This window comes from Athene cunicularia, assembly GCF_003259725.1.
Source record: "Athene cunicularia isolate RWA chromosome 1 unlocalized genomic scaffold, athCun1 chr1_part1, whole genome shotgun sequence".
Taxonomy (NCBI): Eukaryota; Metazoa; Chordata; class Aves; order Strigiformes; family Strigidae; genus Athene; species Athene cunicularia.
In genome coordinates, this window is record NW_020799091.1 from 10,554,357 (window position 1) to 10,576,702 (window position 22,346).

At 47.6% G+C, this 22,346-nt stretch overlaps 1 protein-coding gene across 3 annotated transcripts in view; it reads left to right on the plus strand.

The window, feature by feature from the left end:
• Positions 1–22,346, plus strand: part of AMOTL1 (angiomotin like 1) — an 81,512-nt gene that overhangs the window by 18,959 nt on the left and 40,207 nt on the right. For 2 of the 3 annotated variants that reach the window (XM_026848967.1, XM_026848975.1), the window contains 2 exons: positions 10,513–10,659; positions 13,041–13,923. In XM_026848967.1, coding sequence (XP_026704768.1) covers positions 10,513–10,659; positions 13,041–13,923 — 1,030 coding nt within the window. Of the gene's footprint in view, positions 1–10,512; positions 10,660–13,040; positions 13,924–22,346 lie in introns of those variants that run through there. The other variant, XM_026848984.1, reaches the window with a different exon arrangement.

Genomic DNA, 22,346 nt, shown 5'->3' on the forward strand with positions numbered 1-22,346 from the left:
CGGGAGGGCTCGGAGGGGCCCCCCGGGAGCCTCCCCCCTCCCCGCGCGTCCGCGTCCCGCGGCCGGGTGCGTGGGGAGGGCAGGGCCGGCGGCAGGGTGACATGCTGGAAGGGCCTCCCACGCCGGGAGAACGTGTTCTCACGTTGTTGTTGTAGGGGGATGGTGAGAGGGAACTTTTATTTTTAACCTTCCTAACCCTGAGGGAGAACAAAGATAAACTCCTGTTTAAAGAAGAAAGTATTGAAAGGGGAGAGGAAAAAAAAAACCCACACAAACCCTCGTGAATTTAACTCGAATCCTCCTGCCAGGTTTTGTGATTCATAGTTTTAAATACAGGAAGGTCGCTGCTTGGTCTTTTTCCTCTTTCGATGGAAAGAGGGTTTTTTTCTCTTTCCTGGTGCTGTGCGAGCGTCCCGGGAGCGGTGAGCAGCTGCCTGCGGAGCGGCGGGCTGCCCAGATCCCTCTGCTAAGGCATCTGTGAGGCCCTCGTCGGGCATCCACTGCACTGAGGTTTTGTCTTTTTGGTATATAAAATAAGCCTAAAAAGCTTTCTGAGAGAGGGACGGCCGTGAAGATGAGGAGTGCCTAGAATTTTGCTGTGGACAGCTAACTGGCAGTGCCATTCCTGCTCACAGGTGTGCATGGAGATAATATTTTTATATATATATATATATATATATATTTTAGATACATATATTTTTACATATATAGAGGGATATATTTAAAAAGAAGATATATGTTTATGTATTTTATATGTTTATATATGTAGATATATGACTACATATATATAAATAAAAATATACTGCATATATGTATTTACATTTTTATATGTGTCTGTATATATAATATATCTATACCCGTAGTCATTGCTAATGGCCAGAAAACCTCTTGAAAGGGTCCCCTAAATACCTTACCAAGAAATGCCCAAGTGGTGAGGGCAGGGAATATCGAGTGATAAATAAGTAATAAAACCCTCTCCGGGGTTGCGCTGGGTGCATGCCATCGCCCTGCGTGGAGGGGCCGCACCCTGCCCAGCCTTCTTCAGCCCCAACCCCAACTGGAGCACTGGTGTGAGTGAATGAATTTGGGGGGCTGGTTTTAGGTTGTTAAATAGGGAGGGATGTGCCCCTCAGGCTATGTGGGGCCAGTGGGAGCCCCTGCATCACCTGCATGTCCATCCTTCTCTCTCCTGATGTCCGTTGCTCCCCATTCCTCTCTGCTGGAATTTGGCAAAGGGACCTTTGCTTTCCCTTTTTCTTTTGGAAATTGCTTGGCTGCTGTAACAGGGCAGTTTTAACCTGAACAAACACATGCTGCCTCTCCAAAGTCCCGGTGCCCTCAGGATCGGTAGTTGTTCTCTCTGACTTTTCATTTCCATGGATGTGTGATGTTGTGGACAGGTGTAGGGGCAGTTCCCGGGGTCCTAGCCCCACACAGCGATCTGGACCAAAGAGCATTGTCCATCAGCATCCTGAATGGAGGGACTGATACACAGAGACAGCTCCGGTGCTTCGCGCAGGAGCTTCTCTGCGAGGAAACACCAGCACAGAACTAAAGGCATTGCATTTCTCCAGCGAAGGAGACACCAAAGGGGGTTTGTAGGGATCCCAGCAGCAGCCTCAGGGGGGCTGTGTGGGGTGCTGCCTGGTGGATCAGGCTCAGCCAGACTCTTGGGATGTACGTGGAGGTTTCAAGACAACATGGAGATGTTACTGCTCACTGTTGCAGCTCTCCTTCAGGAAACGCATGCCTGATGGTCCCCAGTGCCATTTTCTTCAACACTGATAGGCTTACAACTCACTTGAAAGGCCAGATCTGGTATAAGTGTTACTCGGTGCTAAGGTGGGTGTACGTGCCTTGTGCAGCCTCCCTGTCCTGGAAAGCATTAGGAGGATGGCTGCATGCTTGGGTTTTCACACAGAGGCTATCTGCTAATGTCCCAGTGGAAACTTTAGTGCTCAGGAATATTTTGCGGATTTGGGAAAAATCCCAGGAGGACTTTTGGTTTCATACACCAATTGCTTTTTGGCAGCTTTGGGATAGATGTAATCTGGTTCCCATTTGTGTCCTGAATTTTTAAATGGAACAGCCTGCATTTGGCTCAGGGCAGAAGTAGAAATAGATGGAATTAGATAGAAAATAGTAGTAATACCAACAAGAACAACATTACCTCTATAAAAAAATGGTTAAGGCAACTTTTCTATTGAAATGTTGCATTTAGGAAATGCGTCTGTTCTTTTTGGTCCTTTTAAGTGACTTTTTCAGTGGGTGGGATGTTGCTGTGGGTGTAAATCTGGAGGAAATCTGTAGAAGCTGGTGAAATCCCTCTGGATTTGGATCAGCATGTGTGAGAGCAGAGTTTTGCCTCACAGTAAGGTGTATCCTGTGTGCGGCAGCAGGTCCTGCAGCATTTGCTGACTCTCAGTGGCTTTGTCCAGCCCTGGCATGTCCCGCTGTGGTGTGTGGCTGTGCCTTTCCCCACGTGCATCTCTACCATGTCTTGAAGTTGCAGCAGGTCCTTCTTGTGCAATCCAGGCGATGATGGCCAGGATGCATCGAGGCAGCGCCTTTTGGGGAACGGGGTGGTCTGTAGGGGAACGCAACGTCTCAGGAAAACATGGCATTGGATTAAATAATTGAGCAATACTTGGGATTATCTGCTCTGACCGTAGTGGCTGGCACAAATATAAGTGTGCTTTAGACAGTAGTAACTCCAGTGATCAAGGTTCAGGCTGGAAAATAATGACATTATTAATTTAATTTAATGAATAATTTAGTGAATTAAAATGTTTTTAGTGAAATTCAGTCTTCATTTAAGGCCTAAACCAACTGAAGCCATTAAAAACCTGTTATTTCTCTGCTCTCCCTCCTCAATGTGTATGCTGTGAACAGATATTTCAGTGAAGTCCCTGCTTGGCTGGGGGAGGACGTGCAGGTCCCCTGAGGTTCTTGGAGGGCAGGAGGCACCTGCGTGGTCCCAGAGACCTGGTCTGGGAGGCACTTCTGGGGGTTCCCCGGGATGGCTACCTGGGGTGGGGCAGGGCATCCCTGCCAGTGGCATGTCACCCCTGCCAGCAACCTGCATTGTTTTGGCACCATTTTCAAGGCGATGGCTACACGCCGTCTGCCGTTAACTGTGATTTTCTCCGTTCTAAATCTGAGCTCAGCCATCTGGGAGCAGGAACTAAAGGCAATTATCTTGTTAGCACTTCTGTGTATAATACCTTTATTAAATTTCTGCATTTTAGAAGTGGCTGAATATAAATTGCGTGTAATGATTTAATAACGGAAGGCTCATAATTTTAATATATATTCAGGTGGGAAGAAGGTTTAATTTCTTTTTCCTTCAGACGTGACACTTAAGAATAATGCAAAGGCTTCACTCAGTGTAGGGTTATCACGAGCACTTCTTCACGTGGATTAAATGAAGAACCGTGGATCCTTAGCCTATGGTTTGTTGCCTATGTTAAAAAAAAATGGAAAAGCTCTAGAAATCTGAAGATCCATATGATAGAGTTCAATGCCTGTATTTTCAGCTAGAGAGTACTGTACAGTCTTTGTACTATTTTTATTCTGTCCTTATCCCAGGCTCCTTTGTACGCTGCAAGTTTGTGGAAATGACTCAGGGAGAAAACTATTAAAAAAAAAAAAAAAAAAAAAAAAAAAGGATAAAGAGCAATGTCAGTGATTGCAAGTGGGAACCGAGAAGAGTATTTGTGTATATCTGAGGAAGAGGATATTGAAATCTCCTCCAATGGGGTGGAAAAAAAATCCTCTTCTTCAGATGCTGTTTGTTCAGTTCAAGAAGGGAGTTTTATAATATGGTTGGTCAAAGTAACAAGGAACTAGACTGAATGATCCACAGTGCTAGGTCCTATTTCACTTCTGGTTAATTAATGGAAGGGCTTAAATATCCAAGTGACACAGATCATGCCAGTGCTTTTCTGTAACATGATCATTTTTAAAGGCAGTAAGTACAGTTAATCATAGCTTAAACTCCTGCTCTGCAAGTGTCTTGTCTGTATGTTGTAGCTGGTTGATTTATGGGTTTCTTTTTCTGCCCAGTGGAAAAGAAAAATTCCTTCCCTAAGAATGTGCATGATGAATTTTTATCTTGGAGTTTTTTTATGGCTTGGAAATCAGAATTTACGGTGTAGTGAAAATGTCTGCAGACTCTTTGCTGTGCTGACAGGCAGCGCGTCTGTAGCAGCAGCGTTGTCTCACTTGTGAACTCCATGTCAGTCTTTGAATTTCACTGTTTTATGGAGAGTTTCTTCCCTTACTTTCAGCTCTGAATACTTACCCTTTTATCTCAAAGCAGCAATGCTGACATGAGTCGTCATCGTGCCACTGGCACTTTGATCAAAGTAGAAATTTCAATTATTGATTCAATTCTTTGAATAAATTTAGGCTGGCTGCATATTGTAGATTCACTGTTATAGCTGCAGAGGCAAATGTATAGCTCATGATAAATAGGGGCTTTAAAATGCACATATTTCTGCAAAGCCTGGTGCAGCCACCTAAGAAACTCGCATCCCTTCCTACATCAGGTTGATGCCCAGGTAACTGCTCAGTGCCTGGAGCTGCAGAGAAAATACTCTGCCTTCATCCTGCCTCTTGATGAGCCTGGGAAGGGTGAAGAAACAGTAGATGATTCTAAAGTTACAAAAACTGTAACCATCAGAGATGAAAGAGCTGTGATGGGCACCATTTGCCCCCACACGCCTCTGCGCTTGATTTCCATAGGGAAGGTGGGGAGGCACGGGCATCCGTGGGGATCTCCTGGGCAGGCAGGCTTGGCTCTGCTCATTTCAGTATCCTTCTGATCTCATGCCAGGTTCGGGAGCTGCTTTCAAGCGCCTTTGCTTTGCTTTGCTCGTAGCGTTTTTGCTCGTCCGCTTTGTTGTTTGCTGAGGGGAAGCATATATGAAAATAAGCACGTGAGGCAGAAGTTTCACAGAAGGTCTTCATCCTAGGCAGTTAAATTTGGATGTGTTAGCCCGATTCCTTGGGAGAGATGGGATTTGGCTGCCTTCAGCGTCTCCTCATTTGTCTTGCTAGTGCTTTCTTGGACAAGGCACTTTTTGGAGAGTGGTGACAATACCTGAGCTGGGAGATTGCAGGAACTCTTCTCAAGCAAGGGGATAGCACAGTGTGGATCCCAAAGCTAATACCGGGATAAGCATTTCTTTCCCCAGAGCGGGGAGCGGTGGAGTGGGGACTCAGTCTGGTGAGCCCTGCCAGGCAGAGGGGTAAGGCTTCTCCCAGCTCAGATGTGGAAGATCCCTGGATTTCATGTGGGAAAAAGAGGTGCTGCTCGCTCACATCTGGTGTGCGTTATGTGCATTGGATTTCTATCCTGCAAGATGTTGCTCTGCTTTTGTGAAAATAATAGTAGTGATGCTTGTTCAGTCCTTATGGGGCTCAGGAGCCCTGGCAGCAGATACAACGTTCCCAGGCAGAATTATGGGTTGCAGAAGTGAGTCAGCCACCCCAGGAGTGACCTAGAAAACCCACACTTCAACCAGGAAGCTGCTGATGGGAAACAATCACCAGCGCGTGTCCGAGGCCCTGCTCTTCTGTGGGACTGGGACTGCAAAGGAATCCCAGTGCCATTGGAGAAGAGCTGCCAGTCATACCAAGAGCATCCTTTGCAATGCTCATGGAAGTGATGTCTCCTTTTTGAAGGTCAGCCAAGAAATGGGACACACAAACTAATTTTTTTCTGAGCTGAAGGAAACTCAAATCTGCCTCCCAGCCTTGGGAGAGCACTATGGCTATGTGGCTGGGCTGTGGTGATCCCCTCTCGAAAATGGGCTGATGTTCAGGAGAGAAAGTAAGGTTCACAGGCCAGGCTGCACATGGAGGGCTCTCCAACCTCGACAGAGGGTCCCTGCAACCTATTAGAGGTACTGATGGCTCCACCCTGGGGAATTCATGGCACAGCTTTGGGCAAGGCTCCTGGTACCCTGGAGTGCTTCAACTATCTTTTTGTTATTTCCTTTTATTTTCCTCTCTTGTTGATCTGAGATTTTTATGCAGCAACAGGGCAGAGAAAATGTTTTAAATGTGGAATAAGGTATTTATACTCCTTTCTGACTTGGCTATTAGACAGAAGGACAGATGTGGGCTTGGAAACGATGTCATTTTTGTTCTGTCATTTTTGGACCTCCCTTACAAACCGCGGCAGAGTTTATAGGAAAGTGTAAAGTCCCCTTACTTACGTCTTGATTTCAGATGATTGCTTTGGATCGTATTTGAAATGCCTTGGTCTCTTTTGAACTGCTCAGTCAGTAGGGTACAAATTGGAAGAGGATTTTTTGGAGGACAACTCTGTGTTTTTGTTTGGCTGGGTGGCTCTTGGGTGGCAGAGGAGGAGCCGTATATGCTGGCAGAGTGGGCTATGCCTCTGGCAGCGCAGAGCAGTACCCGGGCAGGCAGCGGGCTGCAATTCAAGAGCTCCTCACCTGGGCACTGCCTTGAGGTGTTACCTCTAAATAGCAGCAAACTCTTTGTCCAATGGGCATTTTTTGGGGGTGTTTTACTGAGAGTGAGAGTAGTAGTACAGTTTGGCTGTAAGAAAATAATCTTTTCCAACTCTTTTTGTGAGGAGGAAATTTGCTTCTTGGGGATGCTGTTATTGCTCTAAAAACATGACATTCATGTAAAGTCACAGCAATGAGCTTCCTATGAGGTTTTTCTTTAGATCCTTTTCAAAACCAGACTGAAACCACATCAGAAACAGGAAATATTTAAGTGTTGCTCCTCTGTCTCTGGGTCCTTGCTGACTGTCTGGTGTTAATCTTAGCAAATGATTCGCTGAAGTAGTTCTAAATCTTCAAATGAATTGCACTGCTGTGTAGTAACCTTCCAGAATAATACATCTGCTTCTGTATGGTGTAACACATGTTTATCTTAAAACCAACAACCCAAAACAAACAAATTAATTGGTATCAGTCAATCAGATGTGGGAGAGTCGGTAGAGATGAGATGCAGAATGAAGGCCTGGAGCAGCTGCCCAATTCAGCAAGGACTGAACTGGGTTAGAAATGTTGTCATGTCTTACAAGGTTGGCTGTAAGAGACAATGGATATATGGCCATTGAAGATGTGATGTCTATGGACTGGGCTGTATTCTGGCAAGCTGGGGCTGAGGGGGCTGGGCTGGCTTTGAGAGGGGGAGAGGAGAGGGGATGAGGTTGGCTCTTCTTGGCAGCAGCAGGGACAAAACATGGGGCAGCAGCCATGGTTTGTGGCTTAGGACGTTTGGGCTAGATGTGGATAGAAAGCCCTTTGCTGGGACATGTCCTTGGAGGGATGATGGCCTCCATCTTAGGTTGTCCTCAACTGGCTGCTTACCTGTGGCACCTGGGCACCGCTGCTCTGGCACCAGGATTCAGTTACAGGGATGAAAATTGCTTTTTTGGTGAGCATCGTAGAAGAATGGGGAGGTTTGGGGAAGGAGCAAGTGCCTGAGCATTGAACAGGCACCTTGCATCCCAGCAGAGTTGGGTGTAGCAAACCCTTCCCTCCAGAGATTGGAGCCAGGATTTGGGAGGCTCCAGTGATAGCAAGGGGGGGAAAGAATAAAGGCTTGTGCCTTGCTCCAAATGGCTCGTGAGGCTTCACTAAGCTTTCAAGTGGTGCGTTATTGTCCATGATCTGGATCATGGCTGCGCGCCAGGCACTGATCTTTCAGCAACTGTTATCTGTTTTACGCATAAACTGGCTTTCTGTGCCAGTTACAGCTGACATTTTATTAAAACCTACTGTGAATGAACATAAAATATCATTACATCATTTTTAACATGAAGCTTCATTACATCATTTTAGGATGATAAAACATCAACATCGGTACATCAAAGTGCACTGGTTTCTGTCCAGGTTGGAGCTACTTGACTCTCATATAACAGAGGTCAGAACCTGAGCAGTTTGACAGATGTTATCATTTACCAGTCCAGATTTTAGTAGAATATTGCTTTGCCATGGCAAAGACAAGTGATTAGGTGAGAATTTCTGCTCTTATTACAGAAAAACCCAAGTTTTTGTTTTCCTTTTTGCATCTCAGAAAATCTGAAACCATGACCCAAGGATGCCTACAGACTCAAAATGCAGAAGACGAGTATACAGTTTTACTAACAATTTCTTTCCTTTAAATTCTGTTTGGGGAGTGGTGAGGCCAAGTCATGAGTTAATGACTGTTCAGGTGGCCTGTAATGCTTGAAGCTGCTTGCCTTCCTTGGGTGTACAGATTTTCTTTGTTTCACCCCAGTCAACTTTTTATTCATAAAACAAGCCCAAGCTCAAAACTCCCTTGTTTCATAGGGGATTTCTGATTCTAAGGCAGGACTCTGTGTGTGGAGGAGTGGTGAAGGGTCTTTAATACTATTCTGTACCAGAATAGGGTAATAATGTTGGAAATTAGGGTTCTTGAGTTTTTCCCTTGAGTCTGTATCAGCATCAGCACAAATTTCAGACCAGTCTACCATGCTCATTTTCATAAATATATTTGGCTTTGATCTACTCAAGTGAGCAATTTTTCCCTCTTGCTCTCTAAATATAGATAACTGCCATACACATTCATGCGTAATATGAATGGTAAAGTGATGAATTCATTAACATTTCACAGAAATGCCTATTTCCTCTGGGCACAGAATAAAATAGTGCTTTCGTTCCTGTAGAGAAGATGGACTCAATCCTGCCCCCCACTACCCCTCTGCTGCCCTATTCCATGCAGGGGTGTGGGATTAGCAGTGACCTTTATGTAAAGAGGAGAGCAAAGCAACTTCCCCGTGTGATATGTGCCAGTGAGCACACAGTTAGCTGAGCGCAAACTAAGCAGTTGAGATTAATAAATCCAGGTCATCTGTGGATGATGGTTTTTCCTGGTGCCTGTGGGCTTCCTTCTCCACCGGGATGGATGGATGCCCTGTTGGGATGGGTGGATGCCCCACTGGTGCCACTTTGAGCCCTTTACCTCCTGCTCAGGCAAGTACCATGTCAGTGGCTGATGCTGAAGGTCGATGGCCATTTCCATAATCTAAAACCTATGGCAACTGGTGGTGTAAGTGGAGAGGGATTCTGCTGTGTCACTTCTGCACCAGGGTACTAGGGGCCAGGTGATGCCTGTCTCCAGGGTTTGGACCTCAGAGACCTTTCTGTTTACAAAAATGAGATAGTGCTTAGAAAAATAAGTAGGAAGTGGAAAGTCATAGAAACATAGAACAGCCCAGGTTGAAAGGGACCTCAAAAGATCATCTGATGTAACATCTGGTGGGAAGGGGAGCCTAGATGAGATTATCTAGCACCTTGTCTGATGGCATCTGGAAAACCTCCAATGATGGGGACTCTACCACATCCCTGGGGAGGTTGTTCCAGTGAATGATTGTTTTCACTGTAAAAAAGTTTCTTTCTTATGTCAAGATAAAACCTTTCTTAGTGCAACTTGTACCTGTTGCCCCTTGCCTTCTCCAGGTATCTCCTTGTGAAAAGAGATGTCCTTTAAGTACTTGAACACTGTGATGAAGTCCCCCCTCAGCCTTCTCTTCTTCAGGGATAAGACTTAACTCCTTCAGCCTTTCCTCAAAGGGCAGGTTCTACAGCCCTTGGGTCATCTTCGTGGCCCTCCTTTGGACCTTGTCCAGTCTGTCTGTGTCTTTCTTGAATTGTGGGGTCAAGTCAATGTCATCCCTGGCTTAACACCACAGTGATGCATTTCATATGAGCTTGTTGAAACAGGCACTGCCAGAGAAAGCCACCCCTGAGAGCAGATTTAGGATGAGCCTTGTTGCTTGCCAGGAGAGTTTGTTCTTGGTCACTGATTGTGAAAGGGGCTGGGGGACTAGTCCAGCCATCAATGTCTGTGGGATGCTGGAGTTCAGGGCGTGTGGCTCCTGTGCAGTTGGTCTGCCAGACACATTCCCATGGCCCTCCAGCTACATCCTCTCCTTACCGTATTAAGAACATCTGGACAAAGTGATTTATAAACTCTCTCCATTGATAGCGTTGGCTGTATTTTATGTCTCAGCAGGTTTCTGCATTGCTGAACTATTGTTTGTGATCTGATTTTGTGGTAAAGCCTTTCCCAGACGCTAGCCCTGTTAAATGTGTGGCTGGGTCCTTACATATCCTTCTTTTCTTCTTTTTACCTATCCTCTCTTTCAGTTCTACACTGGTTGTTGGCTTCATATCCTGGGGCCATGCCTTGATTAGTGAGCTTGTCACTGTCAGCTCTTATAAGCCTTGCTTTGTACCTGGACTGGGGATCTTGAAGGTGAGGCTGGGTTGGTGCATGAAACAGCACTGATGACTTGGTGGCTGCCTCTTGTTCCTCAGATCTAATGTGTTATTTAGGTGGTGAGGACAGAAGAGGTTTGCTCAGTGGCCTTAGCAGGGCTTCTCAGGCACCTTATCATGCTCAAGAAATTTTTTTTGATTTCTGTTCTAAGTCGTGGCTTTATATTTTGTCACTCGAGCAGTTTCTTTACTGACAACCCATTCTTCTTTCTTACAGGCTCCACATCTGTTTGTTACAAGCCTACCAGCCCAGTCCAGCTACTGGAAGACACTGGCTTTATTTACCAGGATCACCAGTTGTTTGCTGGCAGGCATGAAGTTTCTCCACTAACAGCTGAAGTGATCAGTGCCAAAGAAAAAGCTGGTAAGTGCCTGGCCACACTTTCATACAAACCCACTGTATTTACTTCCACGTTTTTCCCAAAGCATAAATTGAGAATTTAGACCCTTTACAAATAGTATTTACAGAGTTGAAGGCCAGCTTCTCATCCTTGGTAGAGTTAAAGGTAAAGGGGAGTTACCTTTGACTTGAATATTGTGACCCACCATCATTTGTCACCTTGTACTTCTGGAAGATGCAGCATTTCCACTTGTCCTTCAGGACATGGCTGCTCTTCTGACTGCACAGCTGGGCTGAGGTCCATAGCTTTCTGCTGATGGAGTAGGACTGCAGGCACCCTATGGAAGGCTCACTGTAGTCAGTCCTTGTGGACCTGAATAATAGGCCACTAAAGTACATCTCCCAAATGTAAGGATGATAACAGATAACTAGTGCAGGGTTGGAAATCCTGATGTATGATAAAGAGCTGCCTTGACCATGTGACCTTGGCTTTATCCACTTTCCTCAGGCTTATCTCAAGTATAGTCTAACAACCTAGACCACAGCTTCCTAGTATGTTGGGGAGATTTTTATTGCATGTCTGCAAAAATGTTCACTATGGTGAGGCTTCTGTGCACTGTGATAACATGGATAAAGCAGTAAGAGTTTTCTGTAACTGCAGGGATGTATAAAGTAGATGGATACTTGGCTGTTGTGCAGACAGGTAGATGGAGTTATGTGTGTCTGTGCATCTTTCTGCTTAAACACTGGCCGGGGAAGCTGACATTGCCTCAGGGAGATCAGGAGAGGGGTATCTTGTAGGGCAGGTGTGGAGTGAAACAGCCTGGGAATCTCTCACTCCTGAGCCCCACAATCATCTTTAAGGCTTTGCCACAAAAATGTTAGTGGAAATGACCTATTCTCATAGTTACGAGTTGAAGGCTTTTCTTCCCCTGTGACATCCGGGTTGTATATAAGTTGTCCCACAGCATGTGCAGTAACTGATGAAACCTCAGGGAAATACCAGACCTCAAGAGAAAGTTTGCTTTTTAACTACTTTCAAATGCCAAAAAACAAATGTAAGTCCTTCTGATGAACTCCTCTGAGAATTGGAAACAGCAGGAAAGAGAGAGAAAGTTTCCAAGAATGACCTCAAAAAACTGAACTGAAAACAGCACCTCCTTCTTGCCTAAGGACATGGGAGGACTGTCTAGAGCTGCGGGCTTATTCTCACTTTTGTTCATGCTGGGGTCTTTCAGGAGCATTACTCTGGGCTCAGACACTGTTCAGACAAATGTTTTGCACCACTTTGGGGATGAGTGTGGGAGGAGGGCTTCAGGGGGGAGGGGTTCCAACCTCTCAGCCATGGTTATATGCCATTAGATGCTTAGCTCCAGGCAAACTCCACAGTGTATATAGTGCAAAAATTATGCCATTGCCTCTGAATGACTTCAGTAGCCTGTGTTAGGGTTGTGTAGCTAATCTGTCTGTGCTTTTTTTATAATGCTGGTGTTACATCTATGACCGTAATGCCGTCCTTGTACTCACCCAGCAAAATTACAACAGTTAGTATTGACTCCCTTAGAAATAGTGTAACTGGCCAGAAGGAAATTTGCAGTTTTAGGGGAAGATTGCTAGAGCACAGGTTATTCTTTAATTACACTTTTAGGACCCTTTTATTCAGTGTCATTTCACAGTTTTTCTGTGACATGTTCTGTGTTTTATTTTGTTTTAGCAGGCAGTGCACTTAGGAGGGGATTTGACTCATCTGACTTTGGCTGTCAAAAATGCAGCATCTTGTTTAGTATTGCCATACAGGGTGCCTCTGTAAGACTAGCAAGGTTCTCCAGGGGAGAGGTCAAACCCTAGAACAGGCTTTCTGGAGAGGTGGTTGATGCCCCAAGCCTGTCAGTGTTTGAGGCATTTGGACATAACATGACTTAAATTTTGGCCAGCCCTAAAGTGGTCAGGCAGTTGGACTAGATGATCATTGTAGGTCCCCTTCCAACTGAAATGTTCTGTTCTATTCTCTTCTATTTGTATTTTAGAAAAGACTGAGTTTCCCTGTGACATTGCCTGTCTGTCTGTTGAGTTGGGAGGGCGTTCAGAGCTGTGGGTATTGGGCACATGTAGGATTATGGAGCGGAGGGCTGGAGAGGGGTCAGGAATGAATTTAGTGGTCGCTGCAAACAGAATTAGGGATGATCTGGGAGGGGCACACAGGAGTGGGGAGTGGTGCCCTGCCTCCTTTCATGGCTTCCAGCTATGTCCCCTGTGCTCCCAGGGGGACCCTGGCAGGGCACGGCCCCTGGGGTGCATCCTGGACACGGGGTCACAGCCATGGGGTGTAAGAGGGGGAGAAATGGGGGGGGGGATCAGACCTCCCAGGCAGCGGAGCTAATGGCTGCCTCTCTCTCCCTGCCCAGCCGAGGAGGCCCTCTGCACCCTGCGCCCACCCAGCTTCCGCCGGGTCCCAGAGGCGGAGATGCGAGGGGCGGAGGAGGTGGCAGCTGGCACCGTCCTGCAGCGCCTGATCCAGGAGCGGCTGAGGTATGGCAACCCCAGCGAGAACATGAACCTGCTGGCCATACAGCACCAGGCGACGGGCAGCGCCGGCCCCTCCAACAGCACTGCCAGCACTCTCTCTTCCGCAGAAAACCTCGTGCCCGAAGAGCTGCCAATGGTCCAGCCATCGGGGCGGCAGGAACCGCAGGGGCAGGAGCACCAGGGGGACGGTGCTGCGATGGAGAAGCAGCCCCGGGCCCCGCAGCCCCCGCACGGTGCCGAGGAGCTCCCTACCTATGAGGAGGCCAAGGCCCAGTCTCAGTTTTTCCGAGGCCAGCCACCCTCGGCCACTGCCGCCACCCCAGGATTCTATGGTGCGTCCAGCCAGAAGTCCAGGACAGAGGGGAGGCCAACGGTGAACCGGGCCAACAGCGGGCAGGCGCATAAGGACGAGGCACTGAAGGAGCTGAAGCAGGGCCACGTCCGCTCGCTGAGTGAGAGGATCATGCAGCTCTCGCTGGAGAGGAATGGGGCCAAGCAGCACCCCCCGGTCTCCGGGGGTGGAAAGGGCTTCAAGGCAGCCCCGCTGCCCAGCAAGGCCACGGACCCACGGGGCCCGCCGCCCGAGTACCCCTACAAAGGCAAGGTGGCAGCCCCCAGCAACAAGGGGCAGGAGCACGGGCTCTTCTACGGCGAACAGCCAGCGCAGGATGTCCTCAAGGCTTCCTACGCCACCCCCCAGCCTGCCCGGGCAGACGTGGCCCTCGTCCGCTACCAGCCGCCCCCAGAGTACGGGGTCAGCAGGTAATGGCCGTCAAGGGGGGTGGGTCTGCCGGAGGGGCCTGATCCTGCCCTCACTAGAGGAGCCACCTTCTGTGGGGCTTGGGCCTCGTGTAGGTGTGGCCCCTGCGAGCTTCAGCCATAGGTGTGCAGTGGGGACGTCACACCGAGTGGCCAGGTTTGCACAGGATAGCTGGTGGAGGCACCTGCATCTGCAAGAGAGCTATATAAAGCGTATACGCCGCTTATGCCCTGCTTAAATCTCTCCAACAGAGCTCACGTGGGGCTTTCACAGTACCGGGCCCCTCGTCCTGGGCCTCCCCATGAGCACAGGTTTATTCCAAGCGCATTAAAAGTAATCTGGAGTGTTTACTCATTGCGAGTTGATCCCTGCAAGTGGTGTGAGTCCTGCCCAGTGCCCAGGCACATTTGATGCCTTCAGAGGTGAGCCCATGTGTTGAAGGCTCCCTTTTCCTTGCTGTACCTAAATGAGTGTTCCTCTGTCTCATCCTTGTCTCTTTGACTGCCTGGATAGTATTTTGCTGGGTTTGGAAGGCTGGTGTTGTCTGATGTGATTGTGGGTGATTTTAATGTTGCAAACTGCCTTATTAGCTCTTTTCTGACCCCCAAATCCCCAAAGGTTTTGTCAGCATTGACTTAAATTGTGTGCACTTATTTTGCCACAGTGCAGGCGCAGAGAAAATATAGCAAAGCTGACCTGGCTCTTCCGTTCCGATATATGTAAGGCATGAAATCAAGGGATAGATGCTCTGCCTTTCTGTGTTTGCAGAAGTGATGGGTTTTGTGACAAGATGGGGAGGAACTCGGAGCGTGGCTTTGATGAATGTTGCAAGGCAGTTGTGACAAGCGAAGGGCCCACACTGAGTGCTGCTGGCCTTCCTCCAGCTACACATGTATTTTGATTACTAGCCTACCACTGTGCAAAGTTTGTGCAATTTTGTCAGAGCAAGATGATATTTTTAAGAGCTCAGCGAAAATCTCTGTTTATGCTAAGAAACAGCTATATGAACTTGAGGGCAACAGGGTCAAGCTGGGGCCATGCTCTGCCGCAGCCATTCGTGGTGCTAACAAACATCTTTGGCACCAAGTAGATTCGTCTCCACAAAAAAGGAGCTGGTTTGGATTTTTTTTATTACTCTTGGAAAATGCTGATTCAATACTCACAGAGTCTGTTCTGCTGAGTCCATGAAAGTGTGCGGACCTTGGTGCTGCATGCACTGCTACATGCACTGCTGCAGCTAACTGGGAACGGCACTGAGTGGGAAACCCTTTGGGACCAGTTTCAAAATCTTGTCCAGATGCCTGATCAGCAAGGTTAACGCTGAGAAACCCCTTGATTTCAGTGCAGCTTTTCCATACTGGCAGCGCAAGTCAGCCCTCAGCTTTATCCCAGTGTGCTGCTCTATCATCCCAACAGCTGTGGGGAGAAAGCCCTGACTTGTGATGGTGGTTACTGCTCATTCCCAGTAAGGCACCATGGTTTAACCCCCAAATCACACTGCAGAGGGGATGCCTGCTACCCTGTGGCATCCCCTGTGCCATTTCCTTTGCATGATGGTGGTGAAATGTCCCTCCTGACATGTTCAAGGGATGTGTTGTGCAGCAGAGGACTGGCAGCGTGGCAGAGCAGAGCTGCTGCAGTTTGCAGACTTACCAAAAATTCTTGGTGGTGTCTTGGAGCTCAGCAAGAGCCTGAATACTTGTCAGTCTGCATGTACTCCTGCTGGCTACTCCAGCATATGTTTCCAGGGGTAGGTTAGGAGGTTGGGGTTTCACCGAAGCTAGGTTTGTTCTAAGATATATGGTCTCTCTTGTGCTTTCTTTAAGGCTGTTCCGGGTCCTGGTGTGCAGACAGGGATTTTTGGGTCCTTCTTAGCTCCTTTCACAGGGTGCCTGGATTTTGGGGGATGTTTCCTCCCTGCCTGTTCTTGCCATCTATGTTTTAGATGGTAATTAGCACTAGCAGAACAGTTCCTCACTTGCAGACTGTATCTCATGCTGTTGCTTTGCACAGCACCAGAGGCTGGCGGGGACACTTGGCTACGTAGATTTCGGTAAGCAGTAGTTCTTCATACTCATCTCGGGCTTTTTTCTGAGATATTTTTCTGTATGGGAATGTTAATCTTTGACTTTGCTTGGGCTCACTGAAATATTTTCACTGTTGACATTACCCAGACTTGCTCTTAATTGGTATGAATTGGTTTGGTTTAATCTCCTGTGCCATATCCCAACCCCATGGGCTGCAGGATCCCCTTATGGCCCTGTTATCTGGGAAGATTTGGGTGATGAAAGCCTTCAAGAAGTGGCAGTAATCCCAGTGTGCTCATCAGTTGCCATTTGTCTGTCTGCAGCAGCTGTACATCCCAGTGCATCCCTGTGTGCATCTTGGGCTGTGTTGCAGGATGGGTTTGTCCAGGTCTGGAATGAGTGTAATTAAAATGCAATTTCACAAAAATGGCCGCTGCTACAAATATTCCTCTCTGAGGAGTTAAGGCAGGTACCTGTCTGGGGATGCCAGCCCCATCCCTGCTAGAGGACTTGTCTAGTCGGCAGCCCCTGAACACTGCTAGAGGAGAGCGGAGGGCTGTGTTACACTGCTGGGTTGCTCCCAAGTGCGAATCTTCCTGTGCCTCTGCTCTTGCTCACTGCTTCTTCCCCCTACCTGGGCTCTCGGGAGGCTCATGGCCAGCCATCTGGCTGGGATGGGGGATCTTGATAAGAGAGGTCAAGGTAGGGGACTACCCAGCTTCATACAGTTAATGGATGAGTAGGGTTTGGAGAGGCTGTTTTTTTTCTGCTAGAGGAGCAAGAAAGGTGAGAAATTTCCAGCTTTCGTCTTGTCAGGAGGGCCTGGGAAAGAAACTAATGGAAACAGAGCTTTGCCGGTGGTCAGATGGGAATCTCATATATCCCAGCATCTCCTTCCCTCTGTCCTGGTCATATCTGTTCTCCATCCCATCCATCCTGGTGTCCTCTGGACAGGGACTGTGCAAAAGGCTTCTGTCTTCTAGAAAAGAGAGGTGAGAAGCACAGAACTGCACTAGTCCAGAGGAAGCACCCACAAATACCAGAGACAGAATAGACCTGCAGGGTCAATGATCCCCCACTCCCCCAGCTCTTCTGTGATGAGGGAAATGTGGCTGGAAACCCACAAATGCTGGCAGGGAGCTGTTGAAGGAGATGGGATAACTGCAGCTGCTGCTTAACTTGCTTTTTTGGTTTGGCTCTTTTTTTTTTTTTTTGGCACATGGCTGGTTTCAAAGGGAACATTGCCTTTATAATCACCATGGTGAGTTCTCACAACTTTACTGTAAATCCCAAGGTATTTTGTATTATCTTGAAGACCTAGAGTCATATAATTCTGCAGTAATCTCAGCATTTATATAAATTATACTTAATGATGTCTGCTTTATGGACATCACGATTGCAGAACAGAGCTTGAACCCTGAAGCTTAAAGGCTAAAAAACCAAAAGGCAAATAAAAAGGAAACAATATTTGTTCCTGTTTTAAAATATCAGCATTTTTAAGCCAGTTGCATGTTGCTTGGGGCCCTGACTCATGACTTCTGAATGCTTTAAGTTGGCCAAGTGTAATAAACTAGGAAACTTTTCCTTTCCTAGATGTGCAGCTATTCCTGAATGGTGTCTTTGCTAACATTCCTTAGGTGCATGTTCAGAGAGTCACAGCTTGTCAGGTAAAAGGGCTTGGAAATAATCTAATTTAGTCTTTTGCACAACACCATGAATTAACTCGAGTTTGCGAAACATTTAGTTCTGGTGATTATAACACTGTCTGTCTGGAGAATCCATCACTGCGTTTACAGACTTGTTCCACTAGCTAATTGCCATCCCTGGCACAGATCTGCATCTTAGTTTTAGCCTGTATTTTCTAGTTGCCAGTTGGGATTTTGCAATATCTTTGTCAGATACATTGAGGAGCCCTGTGCTATCGGTCCTTTAATGTGTGTAACAGATGGAGCCTAGAGTCCTGTAATTATTTCACTGTTGCCAAAACCCCTTTTTTTACTCTGGAAAGTCGACCTGGACACCATTGCAGTACCAGCTGAACCAGAGGCCCACCAGATATAATATCACCTCTGCAATGCAGCTCAATGTTCCTCATTTACATAGCTCATTAACACTTGATGTTTCAGACGTTGGCACCCTGGGAGCTCGCCATACAGCTTGTTACCCGGTCAGGCATGTGAGGGTAGTCACAGCCCAGGATAGGATTTCCCACCCTTTTACTGTAGCTTACTGTATTTATTCCTGGGTGGATGAACTTGGACCTGCTCAAGTCCACATTGTTTCTCTGTGCCCTGCTTAAGCAGTGATCCAGATCACTCAATGCAATGAATCCTCCTCATTGCTTCCAGTGGCCCTTGTCAGATCCTGGTGTGTTTTCTCCGGAATGATTTCTTTCTCTGCACCATTAATAAAAAGCGTGTATAATGCAAATGAAGCCTTGAACTGGAAACACTATTGCTTGTTGACAGGACTTTATTTGTGGCTGCTTGCAGACAGGCACCTTTTAATTCTGATTTAATCCATACATTTTAAAAAATGGCATGCAACTGAAGAATAAATCTGAGCTGCTTTTTAAGATATCCCAGTTTATCTGCCTCCTAAAATTCCACTCTGCCTGGATGTAGAAGCCTATATTTAACTGCTGGAATAGACTGGCTTCTCTGGCTATTTGTGTATTAACCGCCCCCCCTTCATTACCGCTGTTTTCAGACAACCTGTTGATATTTACTCATTCAACCACATGTCTGTGGCTGCTGAGGGGACTACAAGGAGCTCCTTTTCCTCCCTGAGACACCCCAGGCAGGCAGGCATGTTGGCAACATGGCTGAGCCGAAGGATGTCACGCCCAAGCTGAGTTCTGCTGGCCTTTCTCAGCGAGGATAGCCCAAGCATGAGCGTGGGTTGGAGACTGCGCTTCCAGCTGACTTGGATGCTGGCAGCCCTGTAGAAAAGCTTTGTATCCTCTCCTTCTGGTCTAATCTGCCTTTCGTAAAAACAATGAGAAATGAAGCTGTTCCCACAGCTTGGTTGATGCCCATGTAATTTCTCCTTACCATTCTGTGTTACTATCCCAGTTGATTCCTCTAGGAGTGCAGAGGTTGAGGAAGGGAACCTTTTTCTTTGCTGAGTATCAGCAGGGCTTTAGAAAGAGTATTCATTACAGAATCACAGAATCGTCTAGGTTGGAAAAGACCTTGAAGATCATCCAGTCCAGTCATTAACCTAACACTGAGTTCCCAGCTACACCAAATCCTTAAGCGCTATGTCGATCCTACTCTTAAACACCTCCAGGGATGGGGACTCCACCACCTCCCTGGGCAGCCCATTCCAACGCCCAACAACCCTTTCTGGAAAGAAATGCTCCCTAATATCTAGTCTAAACCTTCCCTGGCACAATTTGAGGCCATTCCCTCTTCTCCTCTTGCCGGTTACTTGGTTAAAGAGACTCATCCCCAGCTCTTTGCCCCCTCCTTTCAGGGAGCTGTAGAGGGCCATGAGGTCTCCCCTCAGCCTCCTCTTCTCCAGACTAAACCCCCCCAGTTCCCTCAGCCGCTCCTCATAGGACCTGTGCTCCAGACCCTGCACCAGCTCTGTTGCCCTTCTCTGGACACGCTCGAGTCATTCAATGTCCTTTCTGTAGTGAGGGGCCCAAAACTGAACCCAGGAATCGAGGTGCGGCCTCACCAGTGCCGAGTACAGGGCTCAGATCCCTTCCCTGTCCCTGCTGGCCACGCTAGTGCTGACACAAGCCAGGATGCCATTGGCCTTCTTGGCCCCCTGGGCACACTGCTGGCTCCTGTTCAGCCGGCTGTCAATCACCCCTCCAGGTTCCTCTCTGACTGGCAGCTCTCCAGCCACTCCTGCCCAAGCCTGTAGCGCTGCTGGGGGTTGTTGTGGCCCAAGGGCAGCCCCCGGCATTTGGCCTTATTGAAACTCCCCCAGTTGGGCTCAGCCCATGGCTCCAGCCTGTCCAGGTCTCTCTGCAGAGCCTCCCTACCCTCGAGCAGATCAACACTCCCACCCAGCTGGGTGTCATCTGCAAACTGACTGAGGGTGCCCTCGATCCCCTCCTCTAGATCATCAATAAAGATGTTAAACAGGAGTAGCCCCAACACCGAGCCCTGGGGGACACCACTCGTGACCGGCCGCCAACTGGATTTAACTCCGTTCACCACAACTCTTTGGGCCCGGCCATCCAGACAGTTTTTTACCCAGCAAAGCGTGTGCCCATCCAAGCTGCAAGCAGTCAGTTTTGCCAGGAGAATGCTGTGGGAAACTGTGTCAAAGGCCTTGCTAAAGTCAAGGTAAACTACATCCACAGCCTTTCCCTCATCCAATAAGCAGGTTGCCCTGTTGTAGGAGATCAGGTTTGTCAGGCAGGACCTGCCTTTCATAACCCCATGCTGAGTGGGCCTGATCCCCTGGTTGTCCATTATATGACTTCCAATGGCACCCGCAATGACCTGCTCCATGACCTTCCCTGGCACCGAGGTCAGACTGACAGGTCTATAGTTTCCTGTATCGTCCTTCCTGCCTTTCTTGTAGATGGGTGTCACATTTGCCACCCTCCAGTCCGATGGGACCTCCCCAGTTAGCCATGATTTCAGGTAAATCATGGACAGCGGCTTGGCGAGCACATCTGCCAACTCCCTCAGCACCCTTGGGTGTAACCCATCCGGTCCCACAGACCTGTGTGCATCCCAGTGGTGTAGCAGGTCTCTGACCACCTCCTCTTCAACTGTGCTGACCTCAGTCTGCTTCCCCTCCCCATGTCCCCGCTCATGAGGCTGGTGTCCAGGGAACAGCCAGTTCCACTGCTAAGGACTGAGGCAAGGTAGGCGTTGGGCACCTCAGCCTTTCCCTCATCCTTAGTTACCATGTTTAACTCTTCATCCAGTAAAGGAAGGAGATTTTCCCTAATCCTACTTTTGCTATTAATGAATTTATAGAAACATTTTTTGTTATCCTTAACAGCTGTGGCCAAGTTGAGCTCTAGGTGTGCTTTGGCTCTCCTAATGTTCTCCCTGCATAACTTCCCTATATCCTTATAGTCTTCATGAGAGGCCTGCCCCCTCTTCCAAAGGCAATAGATTCTCCTTCTGTTCTTGAGATCCAGCCAAAGGTCCCTGTTTAGCCAGGCCAGTCTCCTTCCCCACCTGCTTGTTTTCCGGCACATGGGAACAGCCTGCTCCTGTGCCTTTAAGACTTCTCTCTTGAAGTATATCCAGCCTTCCTGGACTCCCACATCCTTCAAGGCAGCCTCCTAAGGGATTTTGTTAATCAGTCTTTTGAACAGGTCAAAGTTAGTCCTGTGGAAGTCTAAGGTGGCAGCTTTACTAACCCCTCTCTTTGTTTCTTCAAGGATTGAAAATTCGATCATCTCATGATCCCTGCACCCTAGATGGCCTCTAACTTTTACTTCCCCTTTACTTATTCTGAGTGTGGATCCCTGTGAAGAAATACAATATCCTGTCCCTCACTTAACAATGGATGATATGATTAATACAGTGTGTGCCTTTTCAGATGATAATTTTGCCCTGCAAATCTTGATGTAGTCACCCTCGAAAAAACTGGGCCAAGGTCTGTCCAGTACTAACAAATGAAATAGTGAATTCTGGAGATGTGAGTCCAAGTCTACAAAATGTTTTTTGAAATAAACCTTTGTATGTACAAGGTGCTGCAACTGTTGCTGATTCTGTAAGTCAGAGGATACCACAAGGGCTACTTCTTGGCTATGGAAAGTCTCCAATTTCTGTCTGTATCAGCATTTAATGATGGGTCTATATTTCCTTGCACCATGACTGTCAGACTGGGCTTACTGACCTTCCCAGGATCCTGTCTTTTTCCCCCACAGTGACAACACTGATTCCTTGGTTACTCACAGCTACAAAGAATAGCATTTGAAGTCAGCTTCATGACTGCAGAAATCACAGTGGAAGTCAGGTAGACACTTGGGTCTGAGGTTAGTATCCAGACTCAAGGTTCCTGGTCACTGGACAGGAATAAGCACCTTGCACACTTTTTACTCTCATTGCAAGGAAAAGCCTAAGGCAGCTTCAACAATCTGTACCCCAGAGAAGCCTCCTCCTTTTTGCCGACTCAGCTGGAGCATCCACATTAGATTTGTGAAGTTGTGAGATAAAGTTCCTTGGGACAGTCTTCAGGAGATGAAGTATGCCAGTCTGCCCCAGAGACAAAGGAAGGCAGAGCATTCAGAGAAAGATGAACTAAAAAGGTTACAGGAGGGCATTTTAATTATGTATATAAATGCCATGGTATGTTGGAAACAAAGTTCTTCCTCCACTGGTCATCTCTACATAGAGGAGAGCTGCATTGTACCTGTAGCAGGGCAGTGGTGAAGTTTCCTTTCCAGAACATTTACAGGCATTTTCATTTCA